The 21437-nt window shown below is 37.4% G+C and overlaps 3 protein-coding genes across 4 annotated transcripts in view; 2 read left to right on the top strand and 1 right to left on the bottom strand.

Annotated features, from left to right (window-relative positions):
- Window positions 1-10538, bottom strand: part of LOC113114624 (diacylglycerol kinase delta-like) — a 30223-nt gene extending 19685 nt beyond the window's left edge. The window contains exons 1-3 of one of the 2 annotated variants that reach the window (XM_026281505.1): window positions 10260-10538; window positions 4009-4116; window positions 3475-3555 (exon numbers count right to left, since the gene is read on the bottom strand). In XM_026281505.1, the coding sequence (XP_026137290.1) occupies window positions 3475-3555; window positions 4009-4116; window positions 10260-10385 (315 nt within the window). In that variant the 5' untranslated portion in view covers window positions 10386-10538. Of the gene's footprint in view, window positions 1-2308; window positions 2694-3474; window positions 3556-4008; window positions 4117-10259 lie in introns of those variants that run through there. The other variant, XM_026281506.1, reaches the window with a different exon arrangement.
- Window positions 10539-12952: 2414 nt separating this feature from the next.
- On the top strand, window positions 12953-13424 carry LOC113114636 (tricarboxylate transport protein, mitochondrial-like). The gene is made up of 2 exons (XM_026281525.1): window positions 12953-13104; window positions 13238-13424. Exons 1-2 carry the CDS (start codon window positions 12987-12989, stop codon window positions 13378-13380), a joined length of 261 nt encoding a protein of 86 aa, XP_026137310.1. The 5' UTR covers window positions 12953-12986; the 3' UTR covers window positions 13381-13424.
- A 2764-nt stretch (window positions 13425-16188) lies between these two features.
- LOC113114629 (complement C1q and tumor necrosis factor-related protein 9-like) lies at window positions 16189-21380 on the top strand. The gene is made up of 5 exons (XM_026281513.1): window positions 16189-16698; window positions 17014-17287; window positions 17369-17449; window positions 18322-18402; window positions 18496-21380. The coding sequence occupies exons 1-5, from the start codon at window positions 16543-16545 to the stop codon at window positions 19401-19403; spliced, it is 1500 nt and encodes a 499-aa protein (XP_026137298.1). The 5' UTR covers window positions 16189-16542; the 3' UTR covers window positions 19404-21380.
- Window positions 21381-21437: the final 57 nt, after the last annotated feature.

The following is a 21437-nucleotide window of genomic DNA, read 5'->3' as shown; positions in this document are numbered from 1 at the left end:
GTTAACATCTGGAGAAGACAAAACCTGAAACACATCCAGCATTAAGACGTTTTTAACCTCAAACTGTTGCTTTTATCAGCTCTCATTCTGACGGCACCCATTCACTGCAGAGCATCCACTGGTGAGAAACTGATGCAATGCTACATTTCCTCAAACCTGATGTAGAAACACATTCTTGGATACAGTGAGAGGGAGAAATTTCAGGTAACTTAGATTTTGGGGTGAATTATCTCCTCTAGCTCGATGAAGGCACACTGTAGCACTGGGTTTCACGTTACTGTCCGAAGCATGAAACAACAAGCAAATCCAAAATATTAACCCATGATTAACAAATATGCTAAAACCGCACTTGAAGCCTCTGTGTGTAATGCATTATAATGGTATTCATAATGTACACTGCAACTTCTGATAAACCAATGACGTGAGTTTGGGGGCGGGACTAACCAATCTGTCTGACTAACCATTGGCAGAGCAAGCAGGAAGAGTGTTTGAGAGTCTGGTTTGAAAGCTTTAAATGTTGCAATTCTTCATGAACATGAGTCTTCGTGAGTCACGAACATTTCACCTCAGTTTTAGACTTCAACACTTTAAAGCCCAACTCTTGCACAACACAAGCTAGTGACGTCTGTTAGAGCACGCGGAGTCCTGAAGCACACGGAGAGGAAAACCAGCTGACCGTCCAAGCCAAATCAATCTGATCTGCTCCAAAATCAGACAGAAACACTTGAGTCAACGGCTCTTGAACCAGAAGGAACTTTTGTGACATTTATCAGATCAATTTCTCTCCAGTTTCTTTAACCCTACACACATTAAAATCCTACAATAGTTTTTAACTATTTGTTTTCCGGTCGTGTATTCCTTTAATAAAAGTGTATTCTGTTATTGCGTCTGTAAGATTAATAGCTCTGTTGTTTTCCACATTTACTAGACGCTTTGGAGGAAAGTTTCTGCTGAATGAATGAATGCATGCAAAGTTAATGAATTTTTCCTCACCTATTAGTAATTCAAGCTTGAATACTAAATAAAAGCCAAAGACGTCAGTCTACATCTTTACCTAGATTGATAGTCATAGACTTGTGTTCAATGCTATGGAAATATATAAAAATAAAAGAAACACTTTTATTCCGGAAATATTGCATTACAACAATTCAAGAGTTTTGTGTCAGTAAATCTTTTTTTATATTTTTGAAATAAGGCTCACCATTTATTTGATAAAAAACACAGTAAAAGCAGTAATATTTTGTAATATTATTTCAGTTTTAAATAAGTTTTTTCTATTTGAATATACTGTAAACTATAATTTATTTTTGTGATGCTCCGATGTATTTTCAGCATCATTCCTCCAGTCTCCAGTGTCACATGATCTTCAGAAATCATGAAAATATGATGATTTACTGCTCAAGAAACATCTCTGATTATCATCAATGTTGAAAACAGTTCATATTTTAGTGGAAACTGTGCTACATTTTATTTTTCAGGATTCTTTGATGAACAGAAAGTTCAAAAGAACAGCATTTATTTGAAATAAAGATCTTTTGTAACATTATAAATGTCTTTACTGTCACTTCTGATCAATTCAATGCATCCTTAATGAAGAAAAATATTAGTTTCTTTATAACAGTCTTGTCCACCCTAACCTTTTGAACAGAGGTGTATGCAATTCATTTTGATCAATTTAATGGCATATTACTTAATTTGGCAAATATTTTAACCAAATGACAGCCCTGCTCTATAAAGTATTATTAACATGCAGATCTAATCTAAACACACACACACACACACACACACATATATATACAGAGGCTCCTGTAATTCTGATCCCAAGGCCAAAACACAACACTGGACACAATGTTCAAAACACACACACACCCCTATCTAAATAAAAACACACGACAGACTTGAATTGTTAACATATAAAGCTATTTATGGTGATGACCAAAACAGATGACCAAAATCTAATCCTAGCCCTAAAAAAAGAGCACACAGTAAAAACACATCAGTTTACTTCATGAATCATTTCCACATCTAAAGACATCGCCAGATATCCACAAAGCAAATATTTGCCAGATTTCCCTCATCTGTGAGTAACTGTATACCAAAAGTATGATTCAAATCCAACCTGCGACTCTTCTGTGGAACAAAAAGAAGATATCTGGCTTTTTTTATATCCATACACTGCGGTTTTTAGCTCAAGAAAGAAGCGTTGAAAGACACGAGGTGATGATTTTGAGGTGAACTATCCCTTTAAGTAAGCACACGCTCGCTCTCTTTCTCTCTTTCTCTCATTCCACACATTCTTTCCTCTTACTTATTTGCCGGCAAACTCCAGACGCTCTTCTTTAGTCTCTCTATCGCTCTCTGGTTTCCGGTCTGTGTAGGTTGATCAGATCCATGAACCGGCTCAGCCGCAAATCATTCCTACTTCTCCTTCCTCAGCTGATCCATGTCTCTTTCCTTCCCTCTCTCTTTCAAAGACTCCTCCCTGTTTCCATCACGATGACTCAGAGACCCTCCCACAAGCCAGCAGCGGCCAGAAGAAATGCATATGAAAACACACACACACGCACACACACACACACACACACGCACGCAGCCCAGAACGGACAGAGCATGGAAAAGCATGAGCTCCTCCCTGCAATTAAACTTGAATCAGTCCAAATGTCAGCTATAAATACACTTCAGAACACGCACATCTCAGGCCGCGCTGTTTATCAGATCCAGAATTTTCTCAGAAGCTTCATTTCCTCGCTGAGAACGACGTCACAGAAACCCAGTGTGTGTTTACTCAACTCCACTTTTAGCACCAAAGCGTCTCCAGAAGTCTGACCTAAGAGAGAGACTCTCAAAGCTAAAAAGAGCTCTTTAAAAAGGTTTAGTACGTTTTATTTTAGGGGTTATCCGTGAAGTTTAGCACTAAGACTTTATATTATAAACAAAAAAATAATAATCTTATGATTTTATCCCATATCTACAGATCAGAACATCACAGAGACGTAAGAGTGACGCTGAACACTTTTATGATGCTTCAAATAAATGCTGTTCTTCAGAACTTTCTAATCATCAAAGAATCTCGATTAATACAATTCATCACCGTTTCCACAAAAATATGAAACCACAAAACCGTCTTCAACATTGATAATAATCAGAAATGTTCATCATATCAGAATGATTTCTGAAGATCATGTGACACTGGAGACTGGAGGAATGATGCTGAAAATACAGCTGTGAAACACAGAAATAAATTACTGTTTACAGTATATTCAAATAGAGAACAGTTATTTTTAATTATAGTAATATTTTACAATTTTACTGTATTTTTAAAATCACACTGAACCCAGACCGTCGAACGGAAGTATATGTCATATGAATGTAATAAACAGAACCAATTGTGTGTGTGTGTGTGTGTGTGTGTGTGTGTGTGTGCACGTGTGTGTGTGTGTGTGTGTGTGTGTGTGTGTGTGTGTGTGAACTCACGGTAAAGCTGTTGTTGACGTTCTTCGTGCTTGATTCTGCGACACTGGCATCCGTCAGATCCACTTCATCAAAGATAATTGACTGAAAACAAATCAGCAAACATCAATAACGTTTACTTCTACACACATCTACAAATATCTGCAAACACAAATTGTCTCCAGAAATAAACTAAAGCTTACAAAACGTTCCTCCGATGATCTCATCAAAGGTATACATATGTACATTATATTTGTTATTTGAATAAAACACACACACACACACAGACAGTATAATATAAATCATATCTATGATAAAATATACATTCACAAATATATATATATATATATATATATATATATATATATATATATATATATATATATATATATATTTAATGTTTAATTTTATTATAATATAATATACTTAAATGCTCTTTTAGGGTTTAGGTTAGTGTGTACAAATTATAAATAGCTTTAAATATAAATAATATAGCATAGGCTATGTTCTCATTTACACAGCTACTTAAAAGTGTGTGTGTGTGTGTTTTTAACAGACCTTGGCCGTCTGAGCGTAGTACAGCGTTCTTCCCCGCAGTTTAAAGTAACGTCTCTTCCAGCGCTGAAAATTAGTCTGTTTCATCAACTTTCCTTCTTTTAAAATTGTCTAGAAGAAGAGAGAGAGAGAGAGGTATGTAAAAAATTCATTTTGTTCCAGTCACTCGCGTTCATTTACGTAATAAATGGCATCATCATCCTCCTCGAGCGGCTCTTTACACATCATAACATCTCCCACAAACCTGTAATGGAATTATATTTTCACACCAAGACACCACATTCACTCCAACCTCAGAAACACACACACACACACACACACACACACAGCCTGCAGTTCCATGTTGCACCTGAAGGGAGCAGCAGAGCTCAACACTTCACTCTGACATCTGGTTTCTGATTTGTAAGCATAACTATTAATATTGTTCACATTTGAGATTGATTCCTGCAGAGTTTGAGCTCCAGACATGAATAACTCTTTAAAGCATGTGTGTTGTGTTCATTCACTGAGTAATCAGACACACTGTTTTTACCGGCTAGATCAGACAACTGAAAAAAATCCCACAGACATTCAATCTCATCGTGCTGTACGACAGCAAACACACACTTAAAGAAATCGGACGCGGGATACTGCAACATTCAGACTTTAAAAACACATTACAAAACCAGACTTACTGCAGAAACAGGCTGATAAAGCATCATATCTTCAAAAGTCAAGGTCGCTTTGCTTCTACAGCGAGAAAAAAGCATGCAAACATTTCACGCATGAATTTGCAGCACCATAATGAGACAAATGCAACTCAATCTGAATGCTTTACAAATTAACAGAACACAGCAGACAACAGGGTTTATTGAGATGCATTGCCATATCAGCATCACAAGCAAGTACAGATTGGTTTTACTGAATATGCATGCACAGTCAGTATGGAGTAGAAATGATTTAGTGAGATAAAGCAGCACAAGCACAAACACAGATGGATGTTCGGAGAGTGTAACAGACTAACCTGGCCCCTAGTGCAATCCATGAGACACAGGTCAGAGCAAGAAACCTCTGACTGACATGAAGCTTTCACACACACACACACACACACACACTCTCACTCATGCTGGTTTCCGCTGACAGTAAATGCCCTTTTCTCTGCCACTGAAGACACCTGTCATTTCAGCTCACACACACACACACACGCGATGGAGTCTGAAACACACAACAGCGATCAACCCACAGGAAGCTTGACCCGCTTGTGCAGCGCTCAGGCTTTGACAAGAGCTACCAAAATAGCTCACTCCAAGCCTTGATGCAGATAATAGAGCCGTTTCCTGACCGCACGCTAACTTTACATCTTTACATCCGCACGCGCTGAAGCATGAATGACATGAGCGTCTGATGCAGCTTTAATCAGGGTTATTAACTAAAACACTTGTTCTATACTTGAAATGAAATAAACATTACATGAAAATAATGAAAATAAATATTTAAAAATGCAAACTTATTTTTCAGCTAGTTGCCAATGCAACAATTCATGTTGAAGTGCTAAAAAAAAACTACAACTAATGACTAATAAAATAAAAAAATATTTTAAAACAAAAATAGAAATGCACCAAAAATTTATACAGAAATTAAAATGAAACCAAAAATATAACAATAAAATTTCATTCAAACTATTAGTGCCGTCAAATGATTAATCACATTAAATGTTTTTGTTTACATTGTATATATGTGTGTGTGTACTGTGTATATTTATTACATATATATAAACAGAAACACATGCATGTTTATATTTAAGAAAAATATATTTATATATCATATAAATTATTTGAACATAAAAATATAACTAAATACATGTTCATGATTTCTAAATATATACTATTCATGTGAAATTTATATATATGGTACATGACAAATATTATAGTACACACATAGGCCTATATTATATAAACAAAAACTTTTTTGGATGCGATTAATCGTGATTAATCATCTGGTAGCAGTACAAAATATTATTAATTTATTTAAATCATTAAGTAAGTCTTTTAATTAAGAAATAACTGAAATAAAATATAAAAACACTCAGTTCATGTTTTACTAAAATAACTAATACTAAATAATTTAATTATAAATAGAAAAAACTACATAGACATACTTTAAAAAATAAACACCAAATTAAAACGAAAACAGAACATTAAAAATCTAATTCAAAATATGAACAAAAACTAGTATGTGTTGCTAAACTGATTAAATACTAAAGAGAAAGCAAGCACGTGCAGTATAACACACACAGTATATAAGGAATATATTTACATATACTTCGCAAACATCACCAAACTGCAATCAACAGATGGCGTTTACATTCTGCTTTGTTGTACTACTTGAAACTGACTGTATAACTTTTGAGCTTTTTATCAAATGTTCAATGTCAAAACTTGTGAGATAACAGTTATTTGGACTGGAAGAGAAAGAAATCTCATATGTTTGTCTTAATGCTGGATATGTTGCAGCTTTTGTCTTCTCCAGATGTTCACCGATGGACTGGAGTGCTGTGCATTATTGTGATGTTTTGATCAGCTCTCATTCTGACGGCACCCATTCACTGCAGAGCATCCATTGACGAGACACTGATGCAATGCTACATTTCTACAAACCTGATGAAGAAACAAACTCATCCTGATCTTTGAATAGCCAGAGGGTGAGCGAACGAAGTCATTTATCCACAGCGTTTGCTAAATGAAGACATTTAAATGTAAATAAATACAGATGATTAAACAGTCGCATCAAGAGCCTCTAGATTGACAGCGTGCAGCTGTGCGACAGCGAGTGTTCAACAGCTGTGAAAACTGTACTGCATAGTGTTTACAGTCACAAAGATGCTGTTCAGTAAAACGTGGATTTAACTCCTAACGAGTGCGCTGGAATCAGCGGAGCGCCCCCTGGTTAAACGTGACCTTTCAGTGGACAGATGCCTGCGGTTACTGTAACGCTTTCATCTCACCCCTGTCTGAGGAGCCTCAAAGTGCCCGTGATCGATCTGAAGCGTGACCTTTCTCCTCCTCACCACGCGCAGCACAGAACACAGACACGATGACAGCACAGAGACGAGACACGGCTTCTGCTTCTCAGAATTCAGCGGTGTTTACAGGCTGACCCTGCTGCACCCGGGCCACCCACGCTTTACTGTTAGGTTAACTTTACTAATGCCTCGCTAGACTTCAAGGAGTAGTGCACTTAAAATAACAAACCTTATCATTCACCCTCATGTCCATGTCTGCTCAAAGACAAAAAGGGGTTTCCAAGCATCAAAAGCAACAAAGTATAACACAGCTTTTAAACTTTGAGCCATACATTAGATGTGTCCGGTTTAATTTTTTTTTTTTTTTTTTTTGAGTAATTATGTTATGACAATTAAATTTTCAGATACCATGATTTATGTAATTCAGCACAATAATAGTTTATATATATATATATATATATATATATATATATATATATATATATATATATATATATATATATATATATATATATGAAAAAATATATAATAATAATAATAATAAATATATATATATATATATATATATATATATATATATATATATATATATATATATATATCTTTTTTTTTTTTTTTTTTTTATATATATATATAAGTACAGGTCAGAATAAGTATTGTTTAAATTTTTACATAAATATTTTACACTTAATGACAATGGAATGGAACATTTATTTCACAAAAGTTGTTTGACAGTCTATAGTAGACACTTTGAAGTGTCTTAAAGTAGACAGTTTCTGTTTAATTAAATCACTTTTGTAAATTTGATGCAAACACCAAAATGGGACGTCGAACTTTTCCTGGACAATGAGCTAAATTTGACCTTTTGTGTTTCTGAATTCATTTTTTGTATTATTAATGCTTTAATGAAAGTATGGACAACATTTTTTGGCTGTGCATATTCAAACAGGTACGTCATGCTAAAATCACCCATGTGGCATTCAGTTTCAGTTTAGTTTTTGCTCAACTTTTTAAAAGCCAATACAGAAAAAATGGCCATCACCAAACAATCATTAAACTTCTACAGTTGATTCCATTAAGAAAAACACTTCTTCTTTTTTTTGTATTACAGGTTTTCTGAAATGTTGGTTAAATACACTATTTAGGTATTTTTTTTATTAAGTGTATACTAATTTGAATAAATGTCCAAAACAGAAATCTTAATTGTTAAATATTGTCGAAATATCAGAGTCAAACGTTTTTACGGAAGACATTTGGCATTTCTCTTTTTATCTGTGAATAACTTTAGCAGAGTCAACAGCCAAATAAAAAATAAAAAATGCAATTAAATAAAATACAGTTACAATATTTTATAGAAATTAAGATTAATTCCATATAAACAAACCCTCAGTAAAATCCTTCAGAATATAGGCCTAGATATGAGTCTGGTGTTTATAAGTGCTGCCGAAGTGGAGAAAAAACAACTCATTTTGACAAAACATATTTTAAAAATATATACATTTTCAAATATAATAAAAGACTCTGGCTGTGAATTTCCCTTCGTCATGAGAAACAACAGCGGTTCATTTTCTAGGTGAAAGCATCAGAGAATCATCTCACAAACCTAGAATGTGATCTCATCTCACTAACCATACGCACAGGTTTGTGAGCCTCTGTTACTTTATCCTAACCATAACCATAAATCCAGACCTAATTCACACAGAAAGCAACTGATATTTAGAGATAGCAAAAATATGATTTTGATGGTTTATTTTTGAGTCTTTTGAATAGATTACGCATTAATGAAACCAGATCCAGCATACTGCAGGAATGCACTAAATCAAAGAAATCTGCCAAAACGGCAAGATCAAGCTTTCAGGAAGTCTATTCTGCAAGAACATGTTCTCTTATTCTTTATCACTTTATCTTACATTCAGCTGTTTGTCAGGAACGGAACAAGCATGAAATGTCAAGACTATTACTAAGATTCTGATCGTAACTACTGATTTTTAATAAGTGTGAATAGCGATCAGATCTTTGGTTTAGCAGCTCAGATCTTAAAGCTGTAGGCTACACAACATCCGCTTTAATACAAAACATGCATGAAATCTCCAGCCTTATTTTGCTTTACATAATTATGTTTTTAATGATAGTGGAGGCTAAACCCAAGTTACCGCAGTTTTACTGTAGTAATAATAATAGGGTTGCAACAATTCTGGAAACTTTCCAAACATCCCAGGAAGTAAAGTATCCAATATTTCTGGAATGTTTTGCTAGAAATGTTCCACCCCTAAATAATAATAAATGATATCTATGATGTATGAATAAACCTATGCCTAGCAGAGAGTATAATTGTAAGGTTTGAACTTGTAAAACAAACTGGCCGACAGACAAATAGACGGAGAGATAGACATGCGGGTAGCCACAGTTTCCACCAAATTAAGAAATATTTTGAACATATTTTGCGGTAACAACATTTTATTTTGATGGTCACTTTTGAACATTCTGTTGGCAGTAAGCAACGTTGCACTTAGACGTCTCCAAACTCTCATGATTATAGTGTTAGCAGACTGTCTGATTAATATCCACTAACTCCAATCAGACATTCACTGACTTCCAATAACTCTGCATCTTATTCTAGCCCTAACAACACCAGTCTACTAATACTAATACTCTACAAACACTCTATTGAGAGCTAGGAAATACATAGCTGCAACCTTACTTAGTCAACAGAATGTGTTAAAGGGACAATCGAAACAAAGTGTTTGGCTATTGTTTAGAATATTATATATGATAATATGTAATTTCCTTAAAATAGCTTTAAAAGCTTTTATACATTATTTTCTATATTTTCCTCCTTTTTAAGATTATTTATGATTATATATATATTTTTAGCACAGTTTTACTATAGTAAAATAACTGTAACTGCTGCAGAAAGTATGGTCCTTTTTAAGCGTTTGAATGTAACCGCCGCGCTTTCACTGAGCTGCAGATGTTACAGTGTTTCATTTTCAAATTCACAGATTCCAAACAAACAGTTACAATGTTGCAATCCAGCAGAACACGCGCGCGCGCAGTGCGCTCATCTCAGACCCGCGCGGTTCCGTTATATCCACACGCTCTCGTCTCAGCGACCGGTGACCGGTGTCGGTCGGAACCGGAGGCTCTGGACACGCAGGAAATGTCGCGGATCTCAGACGGGCCGCTCGCTCTGAGCTGAGGCGATTTTCGATTTGCAAACCCAACCTAAACACACACGCACGCGGTGTATTACCTTGCTCCGGATCTGACCAGACGTGGAGACCTTCCGTATGAGTTTCTGCGGGGATCCGTGCTCCTGCTCCGGTTCGCTGTCCGAAGACTCGGCCTCAGCAGCAGCAGCAGCACCGACCGCCGCCATCCTGCGCTCCAGCCCCCGGGATTCACGCTCTGTTCCAGCGGGACCGGCCTCACAGCGCCCCCGCACGGACAGACCAAGCACTGCCGCCGAGAGCGCCCTCTACCGGACAGAGGAGCTGTGACCGAGATACTGTACAAAACGAGCGTGGCCTAAAAATATTTAGAGACTCAGAAACAGAGGTGGACAGTAGCGAAGTGTTTTCAATTTAATTACAAATTTATCTGTACTTTATCAGAGTGTTTTTTTGTGTGTGAAGAATTTTACTTCACTATAGTATATATATATATATATATATATATATATATATATATATATTCCAAAGCGCAATGTCTTACTTTTTACTGCACTACATTTTTAATTCAAGTTTATTTGTATAGCTTTACAGAAAACATAAGTTTCTATTTTATTGTTTCTACATTATATTTAATAGTAGCTTATCAGTGGTGACTGTGAAGTTGATGTCCATATATGACAGAAATGTACAGTAAAATTTGTGCACTTAGTCAATGACATCAAACAGACAGTAAACACTGTTAACGGCAATGATTATATGTTGTGATTAAACTTAGAAAAATGTGTTAGTTTTGTTTCATTAATAAAGATTTTTTTTTCTTTTTTAACCTTTAATACTTAAGAACATCAAAAATGTGGTTCCTTCTTGTCCTCAAGTAAAACTTTGAATTACTTTTACTTGAGTAAAATTATGAGAGTACTAGATTTCTAATGTAATTAAGTATTAAATTGTATTTATTGTGAAAGGTAGTACAATAAAACATTCCTTATTATGCTTTGGAATGTTTTTAAATGTTATGTTATTAAAAAGTAAATGTTTTCTAAAAGAAAAGATTATTAGAATGTTCGTTATCAGTTCTTAAAACTAGTAGCAAGCCGTTTCCTCTAAAAAGCTGTTTATTAAGCATAGTGAAGTCACTCCTCCATTGACATCCATTCAGAAATCGGCATCTGGTCTCTGTTCCCATAAAATGCCAAAGCAGAAGCGGAAGTGTTTGCCGTTATGCTTTTTTGGCTGAAGGTTGCAGACTTGCCTTCTAGATGCTTTAGTTTACATTCAGGAGAAAGCTCACGCATGATGAACATAAACCATGCTGATTACTTTCTGGGAAAATTTATGCATTCATCATGGTACTCTCCAAAATGGTGAAAGACCTTAAATCGGGGAAAAGACTTATAAATAAATTATTTTATTTTTTGTTTTCTTTGTGCACAAATTCTCAGATCGGGACTTCAGATCGGGTTCGCGAATCATTTGAGTCAGATCGCGACCTCAGAGCGGGTCCGCGAATCATTTGAGTCGAGTCAGATCGGGACTTCAGAGCGGGTCCGCGAATCATTTGAGTCGAGTCAGATAGCGACTTCATAGCGGGTGCGCGAATCATTTGAGTCATATCGCGACTTCAGAGCGGGTTCGCGAATCATTTGAGTCGAGTCAGATAGCAACTTCAGAGCGGGTCCGCGAAACATTTAGATAGCGACTTTAGAGCGGTTCCGCGAATCATTTGAGTCATTTGAGTCAGATTGCGACTTCAGAGCGGCCCGCGAATCATTTGAGTCAGATCGGGACTTCAGAGCGGGTACGCGAATCATTTGAGTCGAGTCAGATAGCAACTTCAGAGCGGGTCCGCGAATCATTTAGATAGCGACTTTAGAGCGGTTCCGCGAATCATTTGAGTCAGATCGGGACTTCAGAGCGTGCCAGCGAATCATTTGAGTCGAGTCAGATCGGGACTTCAGAGCGGGTCCACGAATCATTTAGATAGCGACTTCAAAGCGGGTCCACGAATCATTTGACTCAGATCGGGACTTCAGAGCGGGCCAGCGAATCATTTGAGTCATTTGAGTCAGTTCGGGACTTCAGTGCGGGTTCGCGAATCATTTGAGTCGAGTCAGATCGCGACTTCAAAGCGGGTCCGAGAATCATTTGAGTCATTTGAGTCAGATCGGGACTTCAGATCGGGTTCGCGAATCATTTGAGTCATTTGAGTCAGATCGCGACTTCAGAGCGGATCCGCGAATCATTTGAGTCGAGTCAGATCGCGGGTTCGCGAATCATTTGAGTCAGATCGCGACTTCAGAGAGGGTTCGCGAATCATTTCATCGTTTTATTATTTGCATCCTTTTTATTTTATTTTATTTTATTTCCTGCTCTGTACTTCAGTCTTTCTGTCAATGCTTTATACACATCATGACAGTCTGAATATTATGCATTACATTTAATTCACCATCATTTATTTATTTATTTATTTATTTATTTATTTATTTATTTATTTATTTATTTTTACTTGTATTTTGCCAGGACCATTTCAGGCTTTACTTTTATATTAGGAGCTACAAATAAGTCAAATGAAAAAAAAAAGTATTCTAGCAAGCAATTGCTTTAGAATTGATTGTATGTTGTTTATAAGTTTTGGATTATTTTGACATAGTCTATCATTCAAGGGTGCTTTTTTGTTGTTGTTGTAAGTGAATAATTGTAAGTATTGGAAACAATATAAAATGTTTGTTCATCTCAACTCTGTAAAGAGTTTAAAGTGCATATGATGGGATGTATATAATGTGTGTTTGTAGTAAGTGATGTTCTGAATGTGTCTCTCAGGAATCAGAGGGACATATCAAGGCCTCACAGCGACCGTCCTCAAACAGGGATCCAATCAGGCGATCCGGTTCTTCGTCATGACCTCTCTAAGGAACTGGTACAAGGGTGAGGGTCTGCAGCATCTGAATATAAATATAAAACACTCAGAAAGAGTCTGAATATAAAACAGTCACTGAATATAAAACACTCAGAAAGAGTCTCATCTGATCACTTTGGGTGTTTTCTGGATGTGTTTTAGGTGACAATCCCAACAAATCCATCAACCCCGTCATCACCGGAGTGTTTGGTGCGATCGCAGGAGCTGCTTTGACTGCTGGAAAGCTTGGTCCCCCTCAGTTAAAAAATCCCATCTGCGCACCTGGCACAAAAGTATTCTTGTAAAATTTAAATCGACCCACTGATGTCTCATGGACTGTTGAAGCGATGTTCTTGCTACGTTTCTGGGTCTGGGAACATTTCAGTTACATTGTTGTCTATGGAGGGTCAGAGAGCTCTCAGATTCCATCAAAACTTTCTTAATTTGTGTTCTGAAGATGAACGAAGGTCTTACGGGTTTGGATGGAATGATATGAGGGAGAGTAACTCATGTCAGTTATTCATGTTCATTTTTGGGTGAACTATACCTTTAATTCTGAAAGTGGTGAACAATGTTTTTTTTAGTAATGTTATTAGAATGTTTGTTCAAAATTATTTGTTCTTAAAAAATTAGCACAAAAATGTTATTTATACATCATTCATGGAACTTTTCTGTTCCGAAACTTTTTGGACACTCATTTAGCATTTTTTTTTTCATGTTACTTGTTTCAGAATTGTCTGAGAGCAATCAAAGGTAACTTTTTCATATGGTTCACAAAATTATAAAATAGAATGTTTCCTTAACATTCATGCAACCAAGAAAAAAAAAGTTTTTAAAACATTTGTGAACATTCAGAAATAACGCTTTCATAAAATAATGGGAACATTCGAACATATATTTATAAACTGGGATTGCATTCGATTATAAAAAATCAAACTAAGTATATTTTAAAGGTACTAGAAGCTTGCTTTGTCAAAAAGAAGTTAAACCATTTTAAATGTTAAAAGAATAGATAAAGTGTCTAAAATAAAAGCCACTTTCTGTTTATGAAACATTATTGGAACATAGTTCAAATGACTTCACACACCAACTAAAAATCCCCCAAACACAGCTGAATCAGTGAAATGTGCACAGATCAAGTACCCTTTTTCAAGCCAAAAGTCACATTTTGATGAATGAATGAAGTATTATGGATTATGGACTTTTATTTTATTTATTTTGTGACCAGAAGCAACATTCTTAAATTAAAAACATCTTTACTTTGTTTTTCTAACAAACAAGCATCTTTTGTCTTCTCCAGATGTTTACTGTTGGACTGGAGTGTTGTGGATTATTGTGATGTTTTATCAGCTCTCATTCTGACGGCACCCATTCACTGCAGAGCATCCATTGATGAGACACTGATGCAATGCTACATTTACAACCCGGTTGAATAATGTACTATTCCACGAATTTAAAGTATTAAAAGACCACTTCAGCTGTTTCTTCAGATGATTGATGGATGTTTCAAGAAAAAGCTGTGGACATTAAAAGCACAATAGCATCACAACAGCCTTCTAACAGAGATAATGGAACAGTCTAGAATATAATAGCGAGGGTGTGTGTTTACACACTAATGTAATAAATACAGCAATGATTGCTGAGTGTGTAACTGTAGACTTGATCCTGATAAGTTTTGGAGAGGTTATGCAGCGCATACAGCCATAATGGAATTCCTCATAAAAACAATAAAGACAGCACGGCTGTGTAAAGAAGAGCAAGACAGTACAAACCGGGTCAGGAGCTGGGCGGTGCTGTGAAGAAGCAGCCGTGGCTTTGTTTGTATCTGTGTGTTCAGTTTCACATCTGTGTTTCACATCTTGCCAGTGCATGCTTGCTCAATAACACACACTATAGCTCTCATCAGGATGCATTGCCTTCAAATAATAACACAATCTTTCCTAACAACACAGCATTGACTTCAGCAACACGCTCATTAATTCTCTTTCACGAATACACACAAAACACACACCTTTCACAGTAATTCACTCTTTTTACATGCTACCCTGTGAAGAAAACTGAGATGGTAAATGATCCTGCATAATGTGTGTAATTGTAACTACATTGTAAAAATATGTATTTTTTTGTTGTAAAAAAATCAGTTTTTCTACTTCCGAATTTCATGCATGATCCATTGTTTGAATTATTGCCAATTATTTGTTATTATTTGTTGATTTTACAAGATCGTATCATCATTCAGCTCAATATAGTTTAATTCTGATTCATCTCAGTTCAGTTAAAGTATCAATTATAGGATCAATATTGATAATAATATATACTATACAGTTGTGCTCATAAGTTTACATACCCCTCGCAGAATGTGCAATATGTTAATAATGGAAACAAAATAAGGGGGATCATGAAAACGGCAGGTTATTTTTTATTTAGTACTGTCCTGAATAAGCTATTTCACATAATAGATGTTTAATGAACAGAATTTATAAAAATCAAATAAATGACACATAGTATTAAAATTGAAGGGTATGTAAACTTTTAAATGGGGTTAAATGGGGACAGTACTTAATAAATAAATAACATGGGATTTTCATTATTCCATTATTTTCAGATTCTGCAAGAGTTATATAAACTTATGAGCACAACTGCTAATTGCCTTTGCATAAAAGCATTTACAGTGAAAGTCAAGATTGCAGTGGGAAAAACTTTTTGAAACATTCACATGATGCACATATGGATAACAGAAAGGGAAAAGACAGTTATTGTTATTTTGCCCTTTTAAAAGCTATTCTCATAAAAACGTGAAACGTAACCACATGATCAACAAAACTGTCAAATAACAAACTATTTGTATATTTCTTTGTGGGGCAAAAAATACAAGCTACACATTACTGTAAACAAACACCATTTTCTTGTTTGTTCCTGCTCAAGATGCTCAAACAAACGGTGAAATATTTTGAAAGCGCGTTTTTTCAACAAACGACTTTCAGCTATACTTTAAGTCATAATATGCAGACAAGATCTGCATCATAAACTGTGAAAAATAAAAATGACAGTCAGAACTGATTTAAATAAATAGCACAGCCTTCACTCTTCAAAAAATTCAGTGTGGCGCTATAGCTGTCAAAATAAAAGACTAAAATAACAAATGTACTGCTGCATTATGGGATACTCTTCACAGATCCGTGATAAGATATTCTAGGTATTACTCTGGCTCTTAGAGAAAGAGAATCCTCTGTATGTGTGTGTATTAGTGTGTGTTTGTGTGAGATCTGATCTGGATCGGGTCGGAGGCCTGTCGTGTTCCCATCCTTCCCTGTATTATAAATCATCTCCAGAGACGCATCCGCTCTCTCCTGTTACAGTCCTGACGGAGCCGCGCCTGCTCTCACACTGCTGTGTCACACACACAAAGGCAGAAACTTTCTCCTGTTTTCTGTCTGCTATACTATTACTCATGATATTCTGGCGTAATGAGGTCACAGAGAACGGAGAGAGAGAAAAAAATCCCAAGTCCCAGAGGTCAAACACACACAAACACACTCGCGCAGGTGCAGGTATATAAATGCAGGGCGTCAGAACATCAGAGATTTTTTCTCACGAGCAAGACGCTGCTTCACTGGAACATGGTGGGTGATCAATGTATCTGTCTTAATTACCTTATGTCTGTAACTGATGAAAATGACACTTATTTTTCACTTGGAAGTTTCGCAAATGTATACAGTTGATCAAACGTGACATTTTAAAGTAAAAATCTTAAAAGGCATTCTCTTGTGAAATGCATTTTTATTTAAAGCAACAAAGTCGCTATTGCAACCGGTCAGAACATGCAATCCAGCAATGATTCAAATGAAAATATTCTTGAATCTTCTTGATGTGAGACAGTGACATGATATTTGAAAGGTGCTCTGTAATTAGATTCAACTCTGTGATTTTGTTTACAGGACATGAGGGATATCGTGGGGGTGTTGGTGTGCTTATCTTTTGGACAGTGTGCTTTGATTCCTGAATTCCGTGGAACAGAATTTGGGTTAATTCCCCCTGACAACTTAACGCAAGGACCAACAGGATTTGTAGGGCCTGATTTATCCTATTGTCAGATGATTCTGGAAGCTCCGGTTCCACCCACAGCAGACCAGGTTCCTTGGTTCTGCATCTGCTCCGCTTGCTCCGGAAACCAAGGCAAGAAAGGAGACAGAGGCGACCGTGGACTGCCAGGTACAAACTCCACAGCATATTCTCACACATGCTCTGTTTATTATCATCGAGTGTTTTACTAACTGCATCTGTTACTCACAGGAGTTCCTGGTAGTTCAGGTCCAAGAGGCCTATCTGGGCTTCCAGGCCGTCCAGGATTCACAGGACGTCCCGGCATAAAGGGTGAGACTCAACAACAAGTCTCGTATGACACACTGATTTTAATTCAGTATGAATGTGTGCGTAGCAATGTTGGGGAGGCTTGTTTAAAATTGTAGTTTCCCATGCAACAATCTGAACATTTATAGTGAAGAAACCAATGGTTTAAGTTACTGTTTTGGATGCATTTCCAAAAACCAGTGTAAGCTTAAAGGGTTTCTTTCTTCTGTTAAACTCAAGCAAAGATGATTTAAAGAATGTTGGTAACCAAACAGTTGCTGGTTGCCATTGACTTCCATTGTGCAAAAAAAAAATATATATAAATATCAATAAGTCAATGGTTGCCAGCAGCTGTTTGGTTACCAAAATTCTTCAAAATACCTTGTTTTGTCTACAACTGAATAAAGAAACCCGTACAGGTGGAAGGTGAGTAAATGAAGGCAATTTTCACTTTTTACGGATTACGTCAAAGTAACAGACAGGAGCGTTAAAGTAGGGTTGGAACTGAAGAATACAGGAAGGTACCTCTCCAAAATGAGAATTGGAGACCCCTGGCCTTAGACCTTAAACTCTTAGTTTACACCCTGAAATCTACAGGGTATTGTAACCCAAACTCTTAACTTACACCCACACCCTAAACTCCTACCTATTCCCTAGACCTATACCCAGCATTCCAAACCTTTAACCAAACTTCTAACTACACCCAACACTAAACCAAATATTTTTTGACTTGCTAAACCTGCACCCTAATGTGTTAACCCACACCCAGCATTCTAAACCTTCACCCAAAATGTTTGGAAACAGTAGATCATAGAGACCATGGTCAGTTAGATTCTCTCCGAAACAGGTGTTCATTTAAATCAATCTTCTAACGATTGAAATTCACACACCCACAGGTGAGAAAGGTGACGCCGGAGATAAGGGTGACATTGGTCATCCCGGAGTTTCAGGACCAAAGGGAGACCGGGGATTTAAAGGTCAGTGAATCTTTGTTAATCTATCACCATTTACATACAAGCAATGTTTATCATAGGCCTCGGTGACCATGTTATTATATATGTGCTTCCCAGGTGATAGGGGTGACCCTGGTCTTGATGGTTCTATGGGAGAACAGGGTCCAAAGGGAGAAGATGGTCAGTGCCCGGAAACCTGTGTGCCCTTACCAGGGCCGGCAGGTGAGACAGGTCTTCCCGGCCCTGCAGGTGCACGGGGGTTACCTGGGCTTAACGGAGACCCTGGTCCCAAAGGGTTGAAGGGTGATCCAGGTGTGGTGGGTGAGCCTGGCGTTCCAGGTTTACCAGGAAAAAAGGGTGACTTAGGTCCACAGGGCCTGTGCAATTGTCCTGATGGGGCTCCAGGAGCCCAGGGTCAAACAGGTGAAAAGGGTCAGAAGGGAGACCAGGGTACGACAGGGCTGACGGGTCAATCTGGAGCCACAGGACCTAAAGGTAATCAGGGAGATGCGGGAGTGCCTGGGATGCCCGGACCTTGTTCACCCTCTGTGCAATCTGCTTTCTCTGCTGCCTTACTCACTTCCTATCCTATCCCGAGCCGGCCAGTGCCTTTCAAACGTATCATCTACAACACAAACCTGCAGTTCAACCCTGATAACGGAGTCTTCACCGCCCCGGTTAACGGAACCTACGTGTTTAGCTACCACCTGCAAGTGTCCACCCGTATGCTAAAGGTCGGACTCTTCCACAACTTTGAGGCCATAGTGAAGACAACTACGCCAGTGGATATGAACACCGCCTCTCACCAGGTGATGCTGAGTCTGAACCAGGGTGACTGGGTGTGGCTGCAGGTGAAAGACACCACCACTAACGGCATGTTCACCGGCTCCGAGTCCAGCAGCACATTCAGCGGGTATTTGTTGTACCCAGAAAAATGTAATGATATGTTTGGAAGAGATTTCTCTGTAAACCCTGCTAACAATGGAACCGCTCCGACGTTCCCTGACCGGGATCTTCCCTGGTAACGTCTGTAAAGATCCATATGTATACCTTACCCACTTACCTATACCTTAAACCCTTAACCAACCCCTATATTCTAAACCACCACCTACAGCCCAGACAAGAGGCCGCCAGTCACGCTTGTGGAGGGCTACCATCCTGCAGATTTGAGCTCCAAACCTATTCAAACACAGCAGCTAATCAAAGTGCTCCGGATTACGTCAAAGTAACAGGCAGGTTATGTTGAGGTTATGCAGGTTGTGTTGAAGCAGGGTTAGAACTGAAGAATGCAGGATGGTAGCTCTCCAAAAGAAGGGATGGAGACCCCTGGCCTTAAACACTTAATCTACACCCTGAATTATAAACCAAAATTTCACCTATTCCCTAGGCCAATACTCGCCATTCTAAACCTCCAACCAAAACTTTTATCTACACCCTTGACTTACACCCAACATTCTGTACCTAAACTCTACTCTAGGTCTACTTCTTAGACATGCAACCTAAACTGATACTACACTGAACATTCTAAATCTTCACTCAAACGTTTAACTGCACCAAAGAGCCACTCCCTAAACCTGGTTAGCTGTATACGCATACATTTTTTATCGCGTAGGCGTTTCGTCCACACAGATATGGTGTTTTAAACCAGGCCCCAGAGTGGATAAATTTGAAAACTACGCCCTTGCGTTTTTGTGTGTACAGCGAATCCGTATATTGTTGAAAATGATGATGTCATCACCCGTAGTCAGACACCGCTATGTCATATAACGGCAACAAAAAAAACATGATTTTTCTTTGTCTTTTTATTAACTAATGTTAACAGAAATTAATATATGTATTGCTCCATGTTCGTTTGTATACTATGAGCAAAGTTTATTCGCAGTTTATTCCAAGTCTCCAAAAGAAAGGATAGGGAAAGCTATGGCTTAATCTGTTAACATTCACCCAAACTTTTACTACACCATAGGCTTACACACAACATTCTAAATCAACATTTTTTTTAATTAACTCCCTAAACGGTTACCTCCTCCCCAAATTCTAAACCTTAACTTTTATCAACTCCCTAGGCCTGCACCCTAATCTGTCTAAACCACTCAACATTCTAAAACTTCATCCAAACTTCAGACCTACACCCAACATTCCAAACCCAATCTTTTATAAACTCCCTGGACCTGCACCCTAATTTTATCCTACACACAACATTCTTAACTTTTACCCAAACTTCTAACTACACCCTAAACTCTTAACCAAAGTCTAAAATGATCCACCTCTCAACCTCAACCCCAAAACTTCTATTGTTTCAATAATATTCCATATTTCACGTAGATTCTATTTTAAAGCAACTTTATGTAGTTTGTATGTAGAAGCAAACCTTCGGCTGAAAGCAGAGCCTTCTCTTTTTCATCCTTGGAATGAATTCGTTCTCCAGGTGGATATGTGCGGTGGTTATTTACAGTGCATTTGCTGTATTATGACCCAACAATTCACAGCGAGAGGAATCAGTCCGGTTGGCAGACATGTTTTCAGCCGGATGTTTGTTTGAATAATGAACAGGAATGCACCAATCAGCTGTTAAATCATCCTTCTAGCGATTCAGTAGACACACATTGTGAATAAGAGTGAAAATGAGAATGAGAACAGGGAAACTGGGTGGGCCGGTGCATGTACGTGCGTCTCAGGATAGCTGAGCAGAGAGAAGGATTTGAAAGGTAAAGAAAGAGAGGGGTTGAAATGTTAAACACCTGTTTGAGAGAGAAAAATAGTCTCATACTTTGGGCTTATATCTTTTTGAGTATGGATTATTCAGAGGCAGAATATTATGTTAGGAAACCTCTCATGGTGTTGCCTATATGTGTCCGGGGAAGAGGGGACCCACCCAAAATAATGTTGTCCTAGGTGCTGTGAATTTTAGCAGAGACCATGTAACAATATGACACAACATAACATGTTCATGCTTATGTTCTGTGTATTGATTACCTTTCTATTTCCAATAAATTGTAAACTACTAATCAGACTCCTATTTTTGACTGTTTTCCAACCATCTGAACAAATCAGATCAG

The sequence above is a fragment of the Carassius auratus genome, chromosome 15 (assembly GCF_003368295.1).
Source record: "Carassius auratus strain Wakin chromosome 15, ASM336829v1, whole genome shotgun sequence".
In the NCBI taxonomy this organism is placed as follows: Eukaryota; Metazoa; Chordata; class Actinopteri; order Cypriniformes; family Cyprinidae; genus Carassius; species Carassius auratus.
The sequence above is the reverse complement of the archived record's forward strand: the minus strand, read 5'-3'. Positions and strand labels throughout refer to the sequence as shown.